At 47.1% G+C, this 17,329-nt stretch overlaps 8 protein-coding genes across 8 annotated transcripts; 2 read left to right on the forward strand and 6 right to left on the reverse strand.

Moving 5' to 3' along the window:
- Positions 1-2,515: 2,515 nt before the first annotated feature.
- On the forward strand, positions 2,516-3,622 carry AO090012000821 (uncharacterized protein; the record flags this gene model as incomplete). Its single annotated transcript, XM_001727723.3, has 4 exons — positions 2,516-2,694; positions 2,813-2,971; positions 3,036-3,533; positions 3,595-3,622. The coding sequence occupies 4 exons, from the start codon at positions 2,516-2,518 to the stop codon at positions 3,620-3,622; spliced, it is 864 nt and encodes a 287-aa protein (XP_001727775.3).
- A 703-nt stretch (positions 3,623-4,325) lies between these two features.
- Positions 4,326-4,766, reverse strand: AO090012000823 (uncharacterized protein; the record flags this gene model as incomplete). The annotated part of the gene is made up of 1 exon (XM_023236647.1): positions 4,326-4,766. One exon carries the CDS (start codon positions 4,764-4,766, stop codon positions 4,326-4,328), a length of 441 nt encoding a protein of 146 aa, XP_023091553.1.
- Positions 4,767-4,849: 83 nt separating this feature from the next.
- On the reverse strand, positions 4,850-5,708 carry AO090012000824 (PARP-type zinc finger-containing protein; the record flags this gene model as incomplete). Its single annotated transcript, XM_023236648.1, has 3 exons — positions 4,850-5,126; positions 5,186-5,321; positions 5,690-5,708. 3 exons carry the CDS (start codon positions 5,706-5,708, stop codon positions 4,850-4,852), a joined length of 432 nt encoding a protein of 143 aa, XP_023091554.1.
- A 739-nt stretch (positions 5,709-6,447) lies between these two features.
- On the reverse strand, positions 6,448-10,034 carry AO090012000825 (uncharacterized protein; the record flags this gene model as incomplete). The annotated part of the gene is made up of 5 exons (XM_023236649.1): positions 6,448-6,707; positions 6,903-9,549; positions 9,609-9,707; positions 9,847-9,906; positions 9,972-10,034. 5 exons carry the CDS (start codon positions 10,032-10,034, stop codon positions 6,448-6,450), a joined length of 3,129 nt encoding a protein of 1,042 aa, XP_023091555.1.
- A 763-nt stretch (positions 10,035-10,797) lies between these two features.
- On the forward strand, positions 10,798-11,388 carry AO090012000826 (PRKRIP1 family protein; the record flags this gene model as incomplete). Its single annotated transcript, XM_001727727.3, has 1 exon — positions 10,798-11,388. One exon carries the CDS (start codon positions 10,798-10,800, stop codon positions 11,386-11,388), a length of 591 nt encoding a protein of 196 aa, XP_001727779.1.
- Positions 11,389-11,553: 165 nt separating this feature from the next.
- On the reverse strand, positions 11,554-13,447 carry AO090012000827 (chaperonin-containing T-complex subunit CCT3; the record flags this gene model as incomplete). The annotated part of the gene is made up of 6 exons (XM_001727728.3): positions 11,554-11,643; positions 11,697-12,334; positions 12,390-12,980; positions 13,036-13,244; positions 13,300-13,366; positions 13,423-13,447. The coding sequence occupies 6 exons, from the start codon at positions 13,445-13,447 to the stop codon at positions 11,554-11,556; spliced, it is 1,620 nt and encodes a 539-aa protein (XP_001727780.1).
- A 466-nt stretch (positions 13,448-13,913) lies between these two features.
- Positions 13,914-14,735, reverse strand: AO090012000828 (uncharacterized protein; the record flags this gene model as incomplete). Its single annotated transcript, XM_001727729.1, has 1 exon — positions 13,914-14,735. The coding sequence occupies one exon, from the start codon at positions 14,733-14,735 to the stop codon at positions 13,914-13,916; it is 822 nt and encodes a 273-aa protein (XP_001727781.1).
- A 720-nt stretch (positions 14,736-15,455) lies between these two features.
- On the reverse strand, positions 15,456-16,822 carry AO090012000829 (putative Zn-dependent hydrolase/oxidoreductase family protein; the record flags this gene model as incomplete). Its single annotated transcript, XM_023236650.1, has 3 exons — positions 15,456-15,834; positions 15,900-16,562; positions 16,698-16,822. 3 exons carry the CDS (start codon positions 16,820-16,822, stop codon positions 15,456-15,458), a joined length of 1,167 nt encoding a protein of 388 aa, XP_023091556.1.
- Positions 16,823-17,329: the final 507 nt, after the last annotated feature.

Here is a 17,329-nt window from a genome sequence, read left to right on the forward strand (position 1 = left end):
GCGGAATTTTATATCGTAAGTAGTCAGTTTGTTTTTCATAGTATGCAAAAGCGCACTGCTAGAGTAAAACAGAGGAACAGTATTGCTATTAGGTATGTTTACTCTGTGTGTCGGGAAGTTCTCCTGAAACATGATTTAGACTGCAGAGTGCAGGGTATTATGGTATAACGCAGAGAGAGGGCTGCACTAATTATAGTTGCTATAGTCCTACAGACCGCAAGATGCGCACTCATGGAGCCTGTTCGTTCATCCAATCGAGGAAATGGGTGTGAGGATCATCTGCAATACGGGGTGAAAGACATGGCTGATTGGGGCTGCAAGAAGTCAGCCTCGCAAGATAATCCCTGTCCAGACATCTATTATATTCCTTCTAGCCTCGACTGTAACTCATAAATGTGCTTCCATAAGAGTGAAATAAAAGAAATGAGGGAGTGATCACCGATTGTGGTTCTGGCTATTTGCAAAGCTACAAATTCTATCCTGATAAGACTTGCAATATGCATTCCACAGTTGGGAGAACTAAGCAGACATACTTGGCGCTCATCTCATGGATTTTCAATGGGATGCCTTGCCGATAGCCCGATCCCGCTCGTGTCCTTGCGCAAGGAGAGTAATGGCTTATCGGCCGGTGCTCCTTACGTCTAGGATGCATATAGGGCTACTCAAGACGGATAGTAAGTGGCCAGAAAGATGTCGAAATTGCTTTCGCAATATTGCGCGATAAGAAGGTAGCATCTTACAGCGATATCAGAAACCATATTAATCAGTGAAAAGGCATGGATTAAATGTATAAAAGAGAAGAGCATTATGCAAAAGAAGGTAAGCATTTACTCTCTGAGTATGAAAACGATACCATGATTGGGACTAACGAGCTTTCAATATGTGGCTTGATCCTGACTCGGCATGATACTGTTGGCAGGCGTTGAGAAGCAGAGATGGAGCAAGGCAATCTAGCCATCAGGTACATTGTATGAATCAATCCAACATCTCGATCACTGTCCGTAAACCACGTCTTTAAAATATATATCCATGGATCAAGCCAGCATCATGGCGTCAGTCGCTGTTATGTAAGTACCACCTGTAAGACCACTTCCGTAGATCATGCCAACATCTCAGTCACTGCCAGTGTAATCACTATCCGTAAAATTGGTGTCTGCCGAATCACTGTCTGTGGAACTGCTGTGTGCGTAGACATTGTTCCTTCGAGCTCTAGCATGTTCCAACCACTCCTCCAGTTCATCTGCTTCGAAATTTGCAGCAAAATCGGCCAGCACGGCCAGCACATATAATCCATACAGCTTAAGCAGCGTGAGCAGTGTATATACCATCACGAATGTAATGAGTATATCTCCATGAATAGTGATCCCTGCTAATGTCCAGCTAACCATAGTACCTATTCCCTGTTTTACCTAGGATCAGCGGATGATATAAACAATGACACTTAGCAATGAAAGACACAGGGTTTCGAAAAAGGAGACTCGATATGAGTAATGGAATAAGAGCGTTCATTCTTCCTTACCTTGATTGTATGAAAGGGCAAAGCTTTGATAAAAGAAAGTAAGGGGGTGCTTATACTCTGGTGGCTCTGGTCGTTGGCAAGACCTGTTGTTCTGGCTCTAATTTCGCTGTTTTCAACGTTTTGGTTATGATGATCAGTGTTTTAGTGAATAGTGTGTTGGTTGCTGTGGTAAAAGCATTCTGCTTGTGAGTATAGAAATCTAAAAGTGCTAGTTGTCACCGCCTAAGAAGCTGATATATGTCATTCTTTGGTGTTACTTGTATGGATGGACTTCAACATCAAATGCTGCTGGTACAATGAGTAAAACTTCCCAGGTTGATATAGATAAGATAGAAGTAACCTTAAAGGGCAGACCTTTTCAGCTTTACTATACCCTTATCCTTTTATAGATCTTGATCGCCTGTGCTGGAGAGGACCGTATTGTAGATGCAGGGAATAGGGAGTGAATGTTTATGGTGGTTATAATCCATGAACATAATTATGCTTGCAGACAAAGAACTAATTTGTGACTAACTTGCTGAAAGGATATTATCCACACAGTTTTCCATGCAATCTGAAAACAAACTATATAGGAACTAAGGCATCTATGATCTACGCCGTCATGTGGCCGATCACCAAATCTCACCATCACATGATTCATTCCCCGCATCTATATAAGACACTCTGCTAGCTCCATCCTAGTTCTTTTCTTTTCCTTTCTCGCGCTCCCTAGAGTCGACTAAGTCTCGCTACGTGAATCTACTCCGCATAGGTGGATTTATGTAGGCGAAAGCCAGCTCCCAGGAATCCTGCACCTTCTCAACAGTCTGTAAGCTTTCATTTTCGTTAATGAAGGCTGTCGATTACGAGGAGGATCTTGTCTCGGGAAGGCTTCCAGGACTCTCTGTTTCATGCAGTGTGTATGAGTCGGTAGCGTCATTCGTTTATATTAACCAGCTCGTTCGATCCTTTCCTTTCGTTTGGCTTCTTCTGTCAATCTTTTGTCTCTACGTCTGGATGTCTCTTGTGTCATTCCTGGCCAAGTTCATGGGCATGGACGATAGGCTGAAAACCGCTAATCGCTCGTTCACTCGAAGCGATCGAGTCGGCAAGCCTAGAAGGTCGCCAAGGAAGACACATAGGCATGTGAAGGCGAAGAAAATGCAAGAGAAGGTGGAAAGTCAGTCACCGGCTAAGTGAGTAACTCATATAATCTCTTGTTCCCAAGAATCCTATCCCGTGCTGTAGAGTGCCTCTTGTGCTCTAGCACAACGAGATAGAAGAATTTAAGCTGATCGTAGATGATTTCTATAGTCCCCTCACGAGCCCTATAGTCACCATGATCGTTAGTCACGAACAACGTGTCTTCGTAGCTCATGAGGAAATCCTGTGCCGCTCGCCTTTATTCCGGTCTCTACTCAAAGACGAGTTTGTCGGGGACAGCACGAATAAGGCAGTGGCTCTGCCAGATGAGTATGTCCTCAAACCAAGAATAGCACCGACACCAGTACAAGGACATATCCCTAACATATCCCAGAGAGCCAGAAGTTTTATCCTGCGTTCTCGAATTCTTGTACAAGGGAGATTATTTCCCGCGCCTGATCCGTAACAAGGACACCGGTTCATGGGAACTCGAGAACAGCCAGAATGCCACCACCCACACCGGTGGCCGCGGGTCGAGCGAAGCGACTATGTTCCACTCCGCTGTAGGCGATATCGTCCTCAGGGACACGGTCGTGTACTGTGCAGCTGAGAAGTATGGACTGGAGGGGCTCAAAAGCCTTGCTATTCGCAAGCAGGGTCTTCAGAGCGGAATCCCCATCGATGTGATTCTACGATCCGCTCGGTATGCCTACGACAACACGCCGGACTCGGAGTATCGACTGCGCTCTCATTACTTGGCTATGATCATTCGGACCCGACAGATTTTCAAGACTAGTGGAACCATGCAGTATGAGATGGAGATGGGTCATAAATTGTTTTTCGATCTGTTTGTTGCTATGTGTAACCACATGGATGATCTTGAGGAGATGAGGTTAGTCTTCTTCAATTCCGACTTATTTTGGACCTGAATATGCGCTTACATTATGCTACAGTAACAACGAATCGCCTAAGATGGCCTAACGATTCCACAGCGAGCATGACGATATGTACAGAAAATCATTGGAAAAAAGATTCTGATCTTCATATAAAGGAACCGAACGAGACTGCTTGTTCAAAGATGAATCGGTTTCATTCCTTGATCCATGCTGATTCTTCACTTCTTCGAGGTTGGCCTACCGTATTATTTCGCTATGGTTTTAGGAACCATATCAATATATATTTAATGAACTTTGAGGCACGATTTGTTTGTTTCGGCGCCACTCCTTGAGCTGAGTCTTTATATCGCTTTTGTGGTTTCAATCGTCGCTCTCTTTAATCGCGTGAATTTGTCTGTCCCAGTTCGTTTAGTATCTAGGATGCATGGTTGATGTCGGAAGTAGAATGATCTAAGCTAGGAATTAAGAGATTAGGCCGCCTCATTTTACAAGCCCGTGATACAGAATCATGTGGTTATATCATTAGAGCACCTATTAAGATTTCCTATTAATACACCATAAACAACTATCGACACTACCTTTTCGCTTCAGACACAAGAAAGTTGACATACAACGGAGACGCTTGCTCGCTTGCTCACACACAAACCTTAACACACTCGCATAACAACACGGAGCGACATTAGAAGCCCACAAAAAGAAAGGAAAGGACGAGAAAGTCTCACAGACCACCAAGACACCGTGCATAGAATTAGGTAAGACTGAGAGTTTGCGTTTGCGATAGGGCGCTATTAAGCAGTCTTCTTCCGCCGGCCTCGCTTCGGCTTCTCCTCAGCAGGCTTTTCCTCAGCAGGCTCTTCTACAACAGGCTCCGCTTCCTCGTCTTTCGCAATAGACTTCCGCTGGCGCCTCGTAGTCGGCTTAGCAGCTTTGGCAGGGGCTTCGGGGGACTTCTTGTCCTCGGTGTCATTCTTCGAGGCACGGCCCCTCCTGATTGCCTTAGGTTTTGCTGGAGTTGCCGTCTCGTCGTCTGCTTCTTCCTTCGTCGTCTTGTCGCCTTCAGAGGCTCGCTTTCCACGTGCGCCTCTCTTGGGCTTCTTGGTTTCCGGTGTCTCTTCAGCCTCGTCCTTGATTGACTGACGGCCACGCTTCTTGGTCTTTGGCTCAGGAGACTTTTCTTCAGCCTCTCTCTCCTGTATACATGGTTTAGAAACATTGTACATGGGTTTCATGGTAATGATGGTGGAACAAACCTCAGGGGCAGCCGCCTTCTTCTTTGATCCACGCACGCGGAAGCCATTCTTACCAGGACGGTTCATTTCAACATCCTATATGCGTCAGCACCTGTAATCGAGAACACAGCATTGAGTCCCGAAAATAACAATCGGGAGGGAAGAGTCATAAGGAAAAGGGAATTGCATACCCCCTTCCATTCATCGTCATCGACATGGCCCTGCTCCAGCGCCTTCTTGACCTTCTCCTGATTTTCGGGAGTAAGATCTTCGAAGCCATCTAGCTGTTCGTAATCCTTCTCGTCACCATCCCCAAGATTTTCATTGAGACTAGCAATGATTCTGGGTGTTACACAGCCCCTTTTAGAAGCGTCAGTTTGGTATTTCTGATAGGTCTAATCATTTAGATAGGAGCTCACCAATGTCTCCAGAAAAATGCCTGGATGCGCTCGGTGTCAACCCAGGTGCCAAGACGGAGCTCGCCTTTGGCGATTTTGACCTTCTCGTCTTTGCATTCTTTGTTTTGACAGCCGGCTCTGCCGGTGGAGGCTTGCTCTGTTTCAGGGTTAGGATACTGCTCTATGTATGGAACTGACCAGAGCTAAGCAGCATCCATATATAATAAATGTATAGCTGTAGCAATAAAGGTCGGGAAACGAAGAATGAGAGAATGATAGAGGGGGATATGGGTAGAAGAAAAAGAAAAGATACAGGAAAAGGAACTGTGCGACATCTGGCTTGTTGCAAGTAGGCACCCAGCGGCTGATTGACATGGCTGGGAACACAACCGCAACCCATGGACGACAGCAAATAGATCCAATATCACACTGAATAGGCTCTATCACATCATCACAGAAATGATAGTGATATACCACCAAAATCTTTGCCTGAATACAAGACGGAAGATGTGTAAAGTCACTCACCCAAGCGATAAGATGGCATGTTAAAAACTAGCGACGCGGCTGTTTTTCTTTGATCTGCAATGCGAAAGAAGCGCTAAAAGGTCGCAATATTATTCAAGGATGCCAGATTTTAGATAGATAACTAATAGCGATATCGAACCCTATTAGGTTATCATAGAAACAGAAGAGAGTCAGTGGGGAGAAGATTTGCAAGAGGGAAAGAGAAGGAGGATGAAGGGAGGAGAGAAGAAGCCGACAAAAGAGAGAGCAACGGAACACGCCACCGACCAAACCCGCAGCTCTCTCTACGTTTGTCTCAAGCCAACTCCTCTTTTTTCCCTAAGATTTCATTATTTAATTTCTTCTTAGTTTTCCTTGGCCAGGTTCCTCGTCCTTATGATCAACAATCACAACATGCTTACTTGTCTTTTCTGGTTTTGGGTCTTTTCTGCCTGTTAATCCAGTTTATGACTGCTAGGTGCGATATAGTCGGCGGCTCATTCCTATACTCTCGAGTAAAGCATATATATGTCTGTCTTTTAGATCACACTAGTTGCCCGGCAATATTCGTTACAACTATTGGTAATGGCATATGGAATTAGAATAGCGCTCATATCCCAGCAACTGTTGGTTTTGTCTCCTGTCTCCTACCCAAATTCCAAGCGACAGCCGCAGTGTTGATAAGAATGCGAAAGAGCACCCAATACTAATACCCACGACCTTAGATGAGCACTGATCAACTAAACTAGAGTTTGAGCAAAGTGCAGCATCAAAGGAACTCAAGGCCTCTCGAAAGAATTGGCAGCTAATTCAATCTTCTCCAGTGTAGTAATATGCTTTCGTAACATCACAACTGCTCCCAGACTGAGACGAGACACAAAGGCCGATGCCGCATGCTCCTCACTCAACTTTCCACCTGCTGGTGTGCGGTTGTGATGTTCAATCATGCTAAGAGCTTCGTCAATAGCCCGGCGCAGTAGCCGTGGGCGGATACAAGTATCGTTGTGCTCCTGCTGGGGGCCTGCGAAATAATGCCAAGCTAGAACATCCTCTAAGCCAGCGATAGGGTTTTCAAGGGCATGTTGAATAAACTTTCGCGTTAGTAGGAAGGCTTTCTCCGTGTATTGGGTCGACTCGACGCGCCTGTCTTCCTCCGCAGCAAGTGTTTCGTAGCCAGCCTCATCTTGATCAGGTTAGTACTTGCGCAAGCCCCCTGGCGAAGGTCAATACGTACTGTAGAATGGCATTTTTACCAACACGAGACCCATGATTGAAACCAAGATCTGCAAGACCGTCGAATTGGTGGGAGACCAACTTTCCGTGGGATTTTTCCCAGGCCATGTTCCTAGGAGACTTAAGCAGATATTGCCATTTTCTCCCAGGTTCGGATTGATCATCCCATTCCTGTCCGTCCACGAGTGGAAATAGGCTGCTGGAGGACGAGTAGGATACTCATCAGGGAAGTGAAAGTCAATCACAAACGGCGCATGCTCATATGGTGTTCCTTGGGGTCCGATTATCAGAACCCGCAATAGGTCCATTCTAGACTCCCATGTCCGCGCGAAAATTCCAGTTGGTAAGGAGGACTGGAGAATTTCGAATTCTTTTTGTATACGCTTGATACGCAATCCAGGAGCTTCGATCGGAACCGTAGAAAAGAAATGGTGGTCAGAAGGGGGTGAGCTTTCTAACAGAGAGAAACTGGGAGGACATGACGGCGGCAAGGCCAATGAGACCATAAGTAATCTATTGTCCACCCGAGAGTCTTCAGCCCCGGCCTCATCAGTACCAGACTGTTCCATCTCGTCATGGTCGAGCTTCTCGGGAGGATTGATAATTGACAATGCGGGGGCCATGAGCCTATCGGTATCATCGCTATTATTTTCCACGTCCTCAAAGTCCTCATCGTCAAGCTCGGATTCTCCTTCAGTCGTCCAGTCATCATCCCCACTATCGTTATCAAGACGCTCGCCGCCCTCATATTCAATTGTCTGAGTGGATGGGAGGTCGTCTGGTTGTACGAAACGACCGATATCCGCGAGGCTAAGCAGTTCGAATGGCGGGAGTGACACAGGCGGGATTGCATTATCATCGTCAATTACCATCATGATTCTCTCCCATGGCACGTGAATATCATGAACATTATCGGCGCCTACAGTTCGAACGGTGATGGTGCCCTCAGTATCTATTGAAATGATCTTGCCAATGAAGTTCGTCCGCAATTTGACGTTAAATTCTTCGTGATGTAAGCTGTATCTGGAAGGTACAGGCGATGTGTCAATTTCGGTAGTCCTTTTGAACCATTCAGAGTTCACAATAGATAACTTCATGGACTCAAGGTATGAAATTGTCGCAGAGAAAGTGATAGGGGAGAGGGAGCTCAGCCGACAAGGGCCAGCGGCCCTAGTCGGCTCACTGTTAATTGCCGGCATTGATGTCCGGTGAACCATCCCTGGTGCCAGAAGTACTAGGTCATTTAGTGCCCTTTGCATGCTAGAATATGCGTAAAGCTCATAGATGGAGACTTCCGTGACGGCATCGCTAAGTTCACCTAGAAAGGATCCAGGAACCAACATGTTTCCCCGATGTGTCATTTTGATATTTGGATCCTTATACCAGCGGACCAATGCTATCCTTTCCCGGCTATCCACATTTTGAACCACCCCGACTCTCCTAGCATGCAATGTCTCCTTCATACGGTGCCCGAAGGGCCCCGTATGGTTCTTGCAGGATTCTCGGATAGTCTCAATACCATCTTTCAAGACAACTACATTTCCAGGCCAGACTTCATCCTCAACGCCAAAGAATTTGTGCAGAGAAGTGGCTGCTTCGGTGGTGGTAGTCCCATCTTGCCACTGAACAGTGGCCTCTGTTTTCATGGAAGTAACACGGAGGATGTTTATATCGTAGCCAAATGTTTGGTCAGCGGGCAGATGCTGATACGAAGGATACCTGGCAGCTGCAGATATCGAATCCCGGAAACGCACCCTATCCCCGATGTTAAGCCAGGTATCTGAATGAACAGGTTTTGTATTTGGGTTCCCCTGGGGAGCCTGCCCAAAATCGCATACCACTGCGTTTCCAAGGAGAGTAGATGCCCTTATCACATCGATGTTTGTGCCATTATGGGATGTGCCAGCGGCAAAAACATTTGGACAGAGCCAGTCAACTTGAATATCCATGGCCGGCGTAGCTAGGACATAGCCGTCTGGCTGTGAGATCGAGGCTGCACTAGAGGACAAGTCGCCTCTGCTCAGATTGTTCCTGGCCGTAAAGGAAAATTGGCCAGGGAACAAGAAAGTTGATTCCGTGGACCAAATTGTGCCACCATTGGCCAAGGGGTAAGATCGTGTAGCACTCATGTTGCTGGGCAATGCCACGAGACTTTCGGTTTCGAATGAAAAAGGAATTTCCAGGGCACTAGGATCGAGGGGCGATACAACACTTTGATTTGGAAGCAGCAGTATGGCATCACGATCAATGCCATGGATGATTCCTAGCTTCTGCCGGTAGACTATATAATCTCCTTCAGAAAATTCTTCGTATTTCTTGAGTTCTCCTACCGGAATCTCATGCAGAAGCGGAGGATTTGTGGCATCATTCTCAGTTGCTAGACTGCCTTCACGCTTAATGGCCTTTTCGCTAAACTTGAGAGAGCCATACTCTCCAGTCTCGGGGTCGAGTGCTCGATAAGCAATAGGCTCAAGGCTACATGTTGCAGCGGTACTAATGACCGTACCGCTGATCGTATCATCTTGGTACCGCTTGACAGTGTCGCCAAGGTCAAAAGTGCGGTTGATCAGCTCAAGATCGCTCTCATGTATGAGGGAGCTTCCCTGGGAGGGCTCTGCGAAGCTGACAAAAACATACCCCTTCGGAGGCTAATGCGAGAATTAACTTTCAGTAAGAGAGAGTTGACCGTTGAGTTGTGGTTACATACTACTCCATTTTCCAGGAATACCTCCAAGTCCTTCTGAGGAACGGAGGTATAAGAAAGGATCAAGCATTCACCCAAGTCCAGGGGTTCATCGTTATCAGCCTTGGACAGGTCAATTTAGCAACTGCTTAATCGTCCCAACCGCCGGAGAAAGGACAGAGATAACATACATCATGGTCTGTTATCTGTACATGAACATTTAGCCAAAATAAACCGATATCTATGAAACGGCGTTACCTACGCAAATATGTCCCACCAAAGTAGGGTTGGACTTTAAATAGCATGCATCGTCGATGTCAAACTGTGGATAATATATCAATTACTTGAAGAATCGGGCAGCGTAATCATAATTTCGATGCTACCAACCTTCACATCCTTCTTACCCCCTGTCCTAGTTGCTTCGTTAGTAAGTGCTGATCTTACGTCCATTGCGCGATAAGACGCGGGGTTTGCGCGGAGGTGATGACGCTGTTAGATGAGTATAGTCGTACTAGTAGTACCCCAAAGGGGGTGAAGCATCCCTTAACAAAGGAGCAAGAGACGAGTGAGTGAAAAGAACTAGGAAAAGGAGCAAATTGTACGAGAAAGAGTGATTAGTGCATGGTATAGATTCTAGATAAGTCGCCTAGACGGCGGTCACATGCGCTACTAAGGCCAGTGACAAAACCGTCGTCTTACTACCCCATTTCAATTCATTCACTTAATTTTTATTCTAAGGCTATACTCCGTATTTTGAGTGACAATAGTAAGCAAGACTAACCCCAAAAGATCCCATTGTCATACATGGATAGAACAGCCAAGAAGCTAAATGAGTGATTGAACATTGAAGAATCAAGACATGTCACAAAATGATAAGGGGTTAAACACCCCACGCCTTCACCGCTCTAGATTGATTTAGTTTCAGTAAGTTTATCCGAGGACCTGAGCATCAACTTTTCTCCAGCCCTGAGTCTCTAGACAACTCCGTCTACTCGTGATTGGCCCGGGTGTTAAACAAAAACAAACGTCATCAAATTTGCGCCGATTAAATCAAAATTTCCCACCTTACTACCTCAATATTTCGAGGGGCGCGAACAACCAAATTCAACAAGTGAATCACGTCAGATCTTGCGCCTGCCAGTTCACGCTTTGCGTAGATCACCACCAGATTACTTTATAATTACCCGCGTAAGGCAAACGCAAAGTCTCAAAAATGTCCGAACCAGGCCCGGAATCGATCCCTACAAGCGCCGATCCGCGTAGCAAGCGGCCCGTCAAACGTCGTGCTGTCACAGCGCAGTCGGAGCAAGCTTCCCAGATCGAATCTCTCTTTCGCGACCCCGCGAAGGAGATTAAGCTCCCCGATTCTTCCAAGCCACGATCATCAGGGTCATTACCTCCGCCACCGGAAATTGTGGCGAATGTCCAGGGTTCTTCTGCTGGTGCCGGTTCAGGAGAATTCCACGTTTATAAGGCCAGTCGCAGGAGGGAATATGAGCGCCTGCGCATGATGGAAACCGAGGTCAGCAGGGAGAAGGAGGATAAAGATTGGGAGAAACAACGAGAGGAGGCAAGGCGGAGGGATGAAGAAAAGACGGAAAAGAACCGAAAAAGAAGGGAAAAGAGGAACGCGGCAAAGAATAAAAAGAAAGGTGCTGGTAGCAATGGTAAGGGACCTGACAACATGGCGGTTGATGGGCCGACGAAAGGGGCACTCGACGGGGATAAGAATGAGGACCAAAACTGGCTAGCAGATGCCGTCGAACATGCGGAAACACCAGGAGTGATAATTCACGAAGATTGAGATTACGGTTGCAACTGAAACTGTAGTCAGGATATTACCAGATCACTGTCACTTTGACGTGTACGATATAAAGATACCCGTGTAATTTTTAGTCTAGGATATTCGTACAATATCAAGAGGTAATCGTGCAGCATTATGTACGCATTTTTAAACCAGTTACTACTCTTATTCATCGCCACCACCGAGGTTGGCACCCACCTGCTGTGCAGATTTGCCGCTGCAGATATCATCAACACGGAGAAGTAGGCATGCGGACTAACCAGGTTAGCAACCGTATCAGCAACACGACGAGAACCTATACTACTTACCTCGACAGCAGTCTTGATGCTCTGGAGTTTCACTGCTTCAGGTTCCCAGACGCCATATTCCTTCATATCCACCAGGGCACCCGAGTCACCATCAAGACCCCATGTGGTGTGGCCTTCGGCGTGCTTGGCCCTCATGCGAGTCAAAACACGAATAGGGCTGGCTCCTGCGTTTTGAGCCAATGTCCGGGGAATAACCTCCATAGCATCAGCAACGGCCTTGTAAGGCCATTGTTGAACACCCTCGATAGACTTGGCCAACTGGCCCAGCTTGACAGAAACTGCCATCTCGATAGCACCACCGCCAGGGGACAGTCGTGGGTGGAAGATGACATTCCGGGCGACGGCCATAGCATCCTGAAGGTTGCGCTCAACCTCGTTGATAATATCCTTAGAGGGACCACGTAGAAGGATGGTGCAAGCCTTCGGGTTCTGGCATTTCCTGAGGAAAGTGAAATATTCATCGCCGATCTTCTCGATTTCGAACAGTCCGCAAGCCGTTCCTACGTCAGACTCCTGGAGGTCATCGACCCGGTTCACGATCGTCGCGCCAGTAGCACGAGCGATACGGTTGTTATCCGTCTTCCTCACTCGGCGGAGAGCTGTGATATTGGCCTTCATCAAGAAGTGCTGTGCGAGGTCTGGATGATTGGTCAGTAATGAATCACGCCGCAACCTGGAGCAGAAGCTTCTTACCCGAAACACCCTTCTCCGTGATGACAACATCAGGCTTGACGGCCAAAATGGCATCGCACATGCGCTTAACCTGTTCCTCCTCAATTTCCAGGATCCTGTTCCAGTCATCCTCCTTCGTAATCTCGATGTTGGTCTGAGATTCACCCTTCTTGTATTCCAGTGGGCAGTCAAGCAAGACGACCCGAGGGTTCTCAATTCTTCTCCGCATCTTAGGATGGGTAATATCCTTGTTCACCATCACACCGTCGATAACCTCACTGTCTTCGATCTGACCACCAGGAATCTTCTCAATACGAGCATACCGCTTAATGTCAACCTCCCTCTTTCCACCACCGGCATCGAAGGAAACGGTTCGCACAGCCTTCAGGGCCAGGCTGCACATCAGCTCGGACCACCTGGAAACAAACTTCGTCCCGATGGACGACTGGATGAGAGTGTACATCGCTTTATCATCGTCGATATCAACAGGGATCGAGACCTCTTCCACAATGGCAAGGGCATCCGCTAAGGCACGCTTGAAGGCAGAGATAATGACGACGGGGTGAATGTTACGTTCGAGCTGAGGGAGGGCCTGAGCGAGCATCTCACCAGCTGTCAAGCGTTAGTATGCCAGCATAGTAGTACATTATAGAGCGTGCGATGATACCTAGAATAATAACGGTCGTAGTTCCATCACCGACCTCCTCATCCTGAGTACGACTGAGCTCAATCATGCTCTTTGCCGCCGGGTGCGACACCTCGATTTCTCTCAAAATAGCATGTCCATCGTTAGTCAAGACGATACCGCCCATAGGATCGAGCAGCATCTTCAGCATGGCCTTAGGTCCCAGACATGACCGAATGATGTCCGCGACACTGCGAGTATTTTTATGTTAGAGCGGAAGTGGCTAGAAAGAGTATTGTCACGTACGTCTTTGCGGCAGTGATATTCGAAAGCTGAGCCTTGCGACCGACCTGTCGCTCACCAGAGTTGGTGTCTATGATTGTTAGCCAAATTGGGTCAAAGCCAAGGTGAATCCCGTTGACAACATACTCATTACCACCACCGGTGCCTGCATTTTGGCGGTGGGCTTAACGTACTGCGGGGAGGGAAAAGGTGAGGGTGGGTATTCCTAAAAATTACTGGAAGAGTTCTTCAAAAACAACTGAAGAATAAGATAAATGAGGGGCGTGTTCGCTAGGGGGATCTGGAGTGCTGTGCCCGCCTTCACCATCAAATTTCCAGCGAACCTCGAAGTGGGATTGCGGATTGGAAGCTCACCCCCACTAATCCCCTTCAGGCTTAGTCTACCTTTCTCCTGATTAAATCCACTCCTATCAAATCCAAACATTCTCATTGTATGTACTACTCGTACAATAGCCTAGACGACCTGAGATATTTGCAATTGCTTGCTTGCTTACATGACATCCACATTATTGCTCCCTGGGGATGTGTCCAGCCATCCCGTAACAATTTCCTGTCATAACTCTGGTCTTCGTTATCTCCGTAACAGTTTTGATGAGTATGGCTCTGCCATGCATGTATCAACTCGAAACAAAGGTTTCGTATGCTCGATTATGATCTTGCAAACTAGACTGTTTCTTGAACACCTTGCTCATTCTTTGGATACTTTTTCGTACGCGGCCCCGCATAGCGGAGATCATTGACGAGCCTCTCTGGCGAAACCGCTCATGCGCATTTGGTCCTTCAGAAGGCGCCTCGGTGTCTTCGACTGTGTGAATTACACATGCGCGGGCTTTTGTGCCTGTCGGCTGTGATATGTATGTGCTGCGAGATTGTCTGCCGCCAGTATATCCGGTTTCCATATCCTCTTCAGTTGATGTCGAATGCTTCGAAAACAGATTGCCGGCCAGATTGAAGCGCGCACTCGAGCTGTGGGAATAAGGAGCCGCCATCGCGATAGTATCACCCTCCATGTGCCTTCTCTCATTCATCTCATGTATGCGCTGCCACAAATACCAATCAACTTGCTCCGAGCTTGAACTTGGCAAACCTCCGCGACCACTCCTCTCCGTGTCCTGGCTTGCTTCCATCGTAGCTATCGAATCCTTGTACCAAATCACCGGTGATGTCGCATGGTAAGATGGCTTGTAGAATGGATCATTACTTTTCTCTCTTTTCAATCTTTGCACGCGCTCAAGATGTAACTCGCGCATGTTTTCTTGCAAATGGAGCGGTAGAGCGGCCATGGCTACTTCGTCCAAGTTGTTAAGGACCTCTTCTTCGCTCTCCGTAAAGTAACCGTCCTCTGGGCTCCTGTATCGGTTCATTTCCCATGAGCTTCTCTCATGATGAACTGATGGGGGATCTGGAATGAGCGCTGTCGGATTGAAATAGCCTGACATCTCGATGTGTTTCATTTTACTACTTCAATAACAAATATACAGCCTTAGAGACACCAGTGCTCAGTGGCAAGTGTTATTGAATGTGAGTATAGTTCTCGAGGTGCTGAGGCCCGGGTTTGGTTTGTGTTTGTTGTGGGTTGCGCAGCGCAACGCGTTTGCCCAAGGCTAATGACCTGATACAGATGTGCAACGTTAGGCTTCCTGTATCCATGTTTTCTTTTTTCTTCCTTTCTTGCTCATATTGTTATGTTAATTGCTTGCATCACTTACTAAACCTAGCCCTGTCAATATGTCGGGCAATTTCCTATTATGCAGGCTGTCAATCATGCAACATCATGCGCTCATCATCAGGGGTTATTGGCGAAGGGCATCCATAGTAAGAAAAACAAATCAAGTGGTGTTTTCAAGCATGAAACCTGCTCACTTTGCGATTTAGTCCCTCATATTTAAGATGTGTACCAGGTTCTATCGGTAGCGCCGCGCCAATTCACTCACTATATTCCATAATTAGATCTTTTAGGCCAGCGCTTACATTCTATCGGTATGCGCCGACCAGCTCAATGAAAGGTTTGGAAAAGTAATTTCTGCCATTGAAGTTGTAGTCAAATGTTGCTTACATGGGACAGTGCTATATATAGATTACTTGTAGTTTCCGCGATTTTCCATACCGTTTCAGACCCAGATTCACCAGTGTTTCAGTAGACACCAAAAGCCCTCAGATCAAAACTCTCGACTTTCTCCAATGTCACAAATATCGAAAACCCCATCCTCAGGAATTTCATGTTTTCTCAATGCATCCCTCAACTTTCTAGGTGGCTCAAGGACATCTTCCTCTGTTAACACCCAAGTGCCCCAGTGCATGCCCAGGGCTTTCTTGCACTTGGTATCCTGAAATATCTGGACTGCATCGTGAGGATCAGCATGCACAGGACTCCAAACGAAGCGAGGACCATAGGCTCCAATCGGTATCAATCCTAGGTCGAACGGTCCACGAAATTCGCCCGTCTGCTTGAAAGCAGGGCATACTGGAAAGTCATATTCCGGTGCGTGGTCATCAGCACCATCGGGAAGCTCTGGCACACTTCTGTAACCGGTATCTCTGCAATCGCACCGCAGGTTAGCAGCGAAAGTTTAATGCTCGCAAATAACTGTCTGTATACATACCCAGCAAAGTAGACCTTGCGTCCACCGGATTCAATGTACCATGAAGCCCACAATGTCTTTGCGCGGTCGAATACGCCTCTGTTGCTAGTATGCTGGCAGGGTAGGCATCCAACTCGCCCTTTTATATCTCCTGGGCTAGAACTGCCATTCCCAGCCGATTCCTTGACTTGTGTTCCTGTCGATTGAGACGGCGAGAGAACGATGTCGCGTTCCTCCCACCAGTCCAGTTCAGTCACGTTATCAATCCCAGAGCTTTTGAACCACTGCTCATTGCCCAGAGGAACAAAGAAATGGCAATTTGGGTGTCGCGCAGAGATCTCTTTAACAGTTGGGTAAGACAAGTGGTCATAGTGATTATGAGATATCACCACTGCGTCGATAATGGGTATATCCTTGATTTGACACGGCATTTCAGTGTAACGCTTGGGGCCCAGCCAAGAAATCGGTGAGCAACGGTCCTCGAAGACGGGGTCAAACAGTACTCGCAGACCGCTGGGGTACTCGACATAGTAACAGGCATGACCTAGCCACGTCGCACGCAACTTAGGAGTTTCTCTACTGGGCAGGAACTCTGGTTTTCGGACAGGCACGGTTGGGGGTGTAGTGTCAGGACGGTTTGCTGTACCATTTATTTGTCGCCTTAGAAAATGAGCCCACGTTAGGCTAGATATAGATCCCCGGTACCAGTTTGCAGTAGTACTCACAGAAAAAAGCGCTGAACAGCAGGGGTCTTGTATGAACTGTGTGATTGTTTAGCTTGCGCAAGTTTTACGACGAGCATCGTCCCGTAATGCTTACTCCCATGGATTCGTGAATCCCCCTGAGACATGGTGTTTCTTCTCTTTCGCATCCTCGGGACCTGTGGAAATTGAAGGTACTGAAAGTGTGAGGGCGTAAAGAACTGCCACGGTAGAGGAGCTCATGCTGCGTCTCTGGGGTGAGTTGTGAGGAGAAGAATGTTGACGGAATCCAAAGATTCGCCGAAAGAAGTGTCGCATGCCGGTTGTTTAGGATTTCGGGTGTCGTTTCTCAAATATAAATGTATTTATTTTAGCTCTGCTAGCGAAACCGATGGCGATCTGCGACGAAATGTAGTATTCTGAAGCGATCAAATGAATCTGCGAGCCCAAAGATTTGCGCTAACATGACATGAGACTACGTACCTTTGTAGCTACCTAATCATTGTCAGCTAGGTATCTACCTAGCCTAATGTAGCCCACTGTCTCAAGTTTTACTGGTCCTTTGAACATATTAAACCTCGAAGCCTCAGCACTAACAGCGACGTTTCCATTAAGTCCGATATCTCCGTTTTACAGTATGCTCTGAAGCCGAGACTTTGCCTAATGGGGGTATTGAAGAATCGGCCCGTTATGCTTCCGGACCTCCGATATCATTCGGAACAATCACTTGATTGCCCGAAGAAAGTGTTC

Source organism: Aspergillus oryzae, chromosome 4, assembly GCF_000184455.2.
Source record: "Aspergillus oryzae RIB40 DNA, chromosome 4".
Classification (NCBI taxonomy): domain Eukaryota; kingdom Fungi; phylum Ascomycota; class Eurotiomycetes; order Eurotiales; family Aspergillaceae; genus Aspergillus; species Aspergillus oryzae.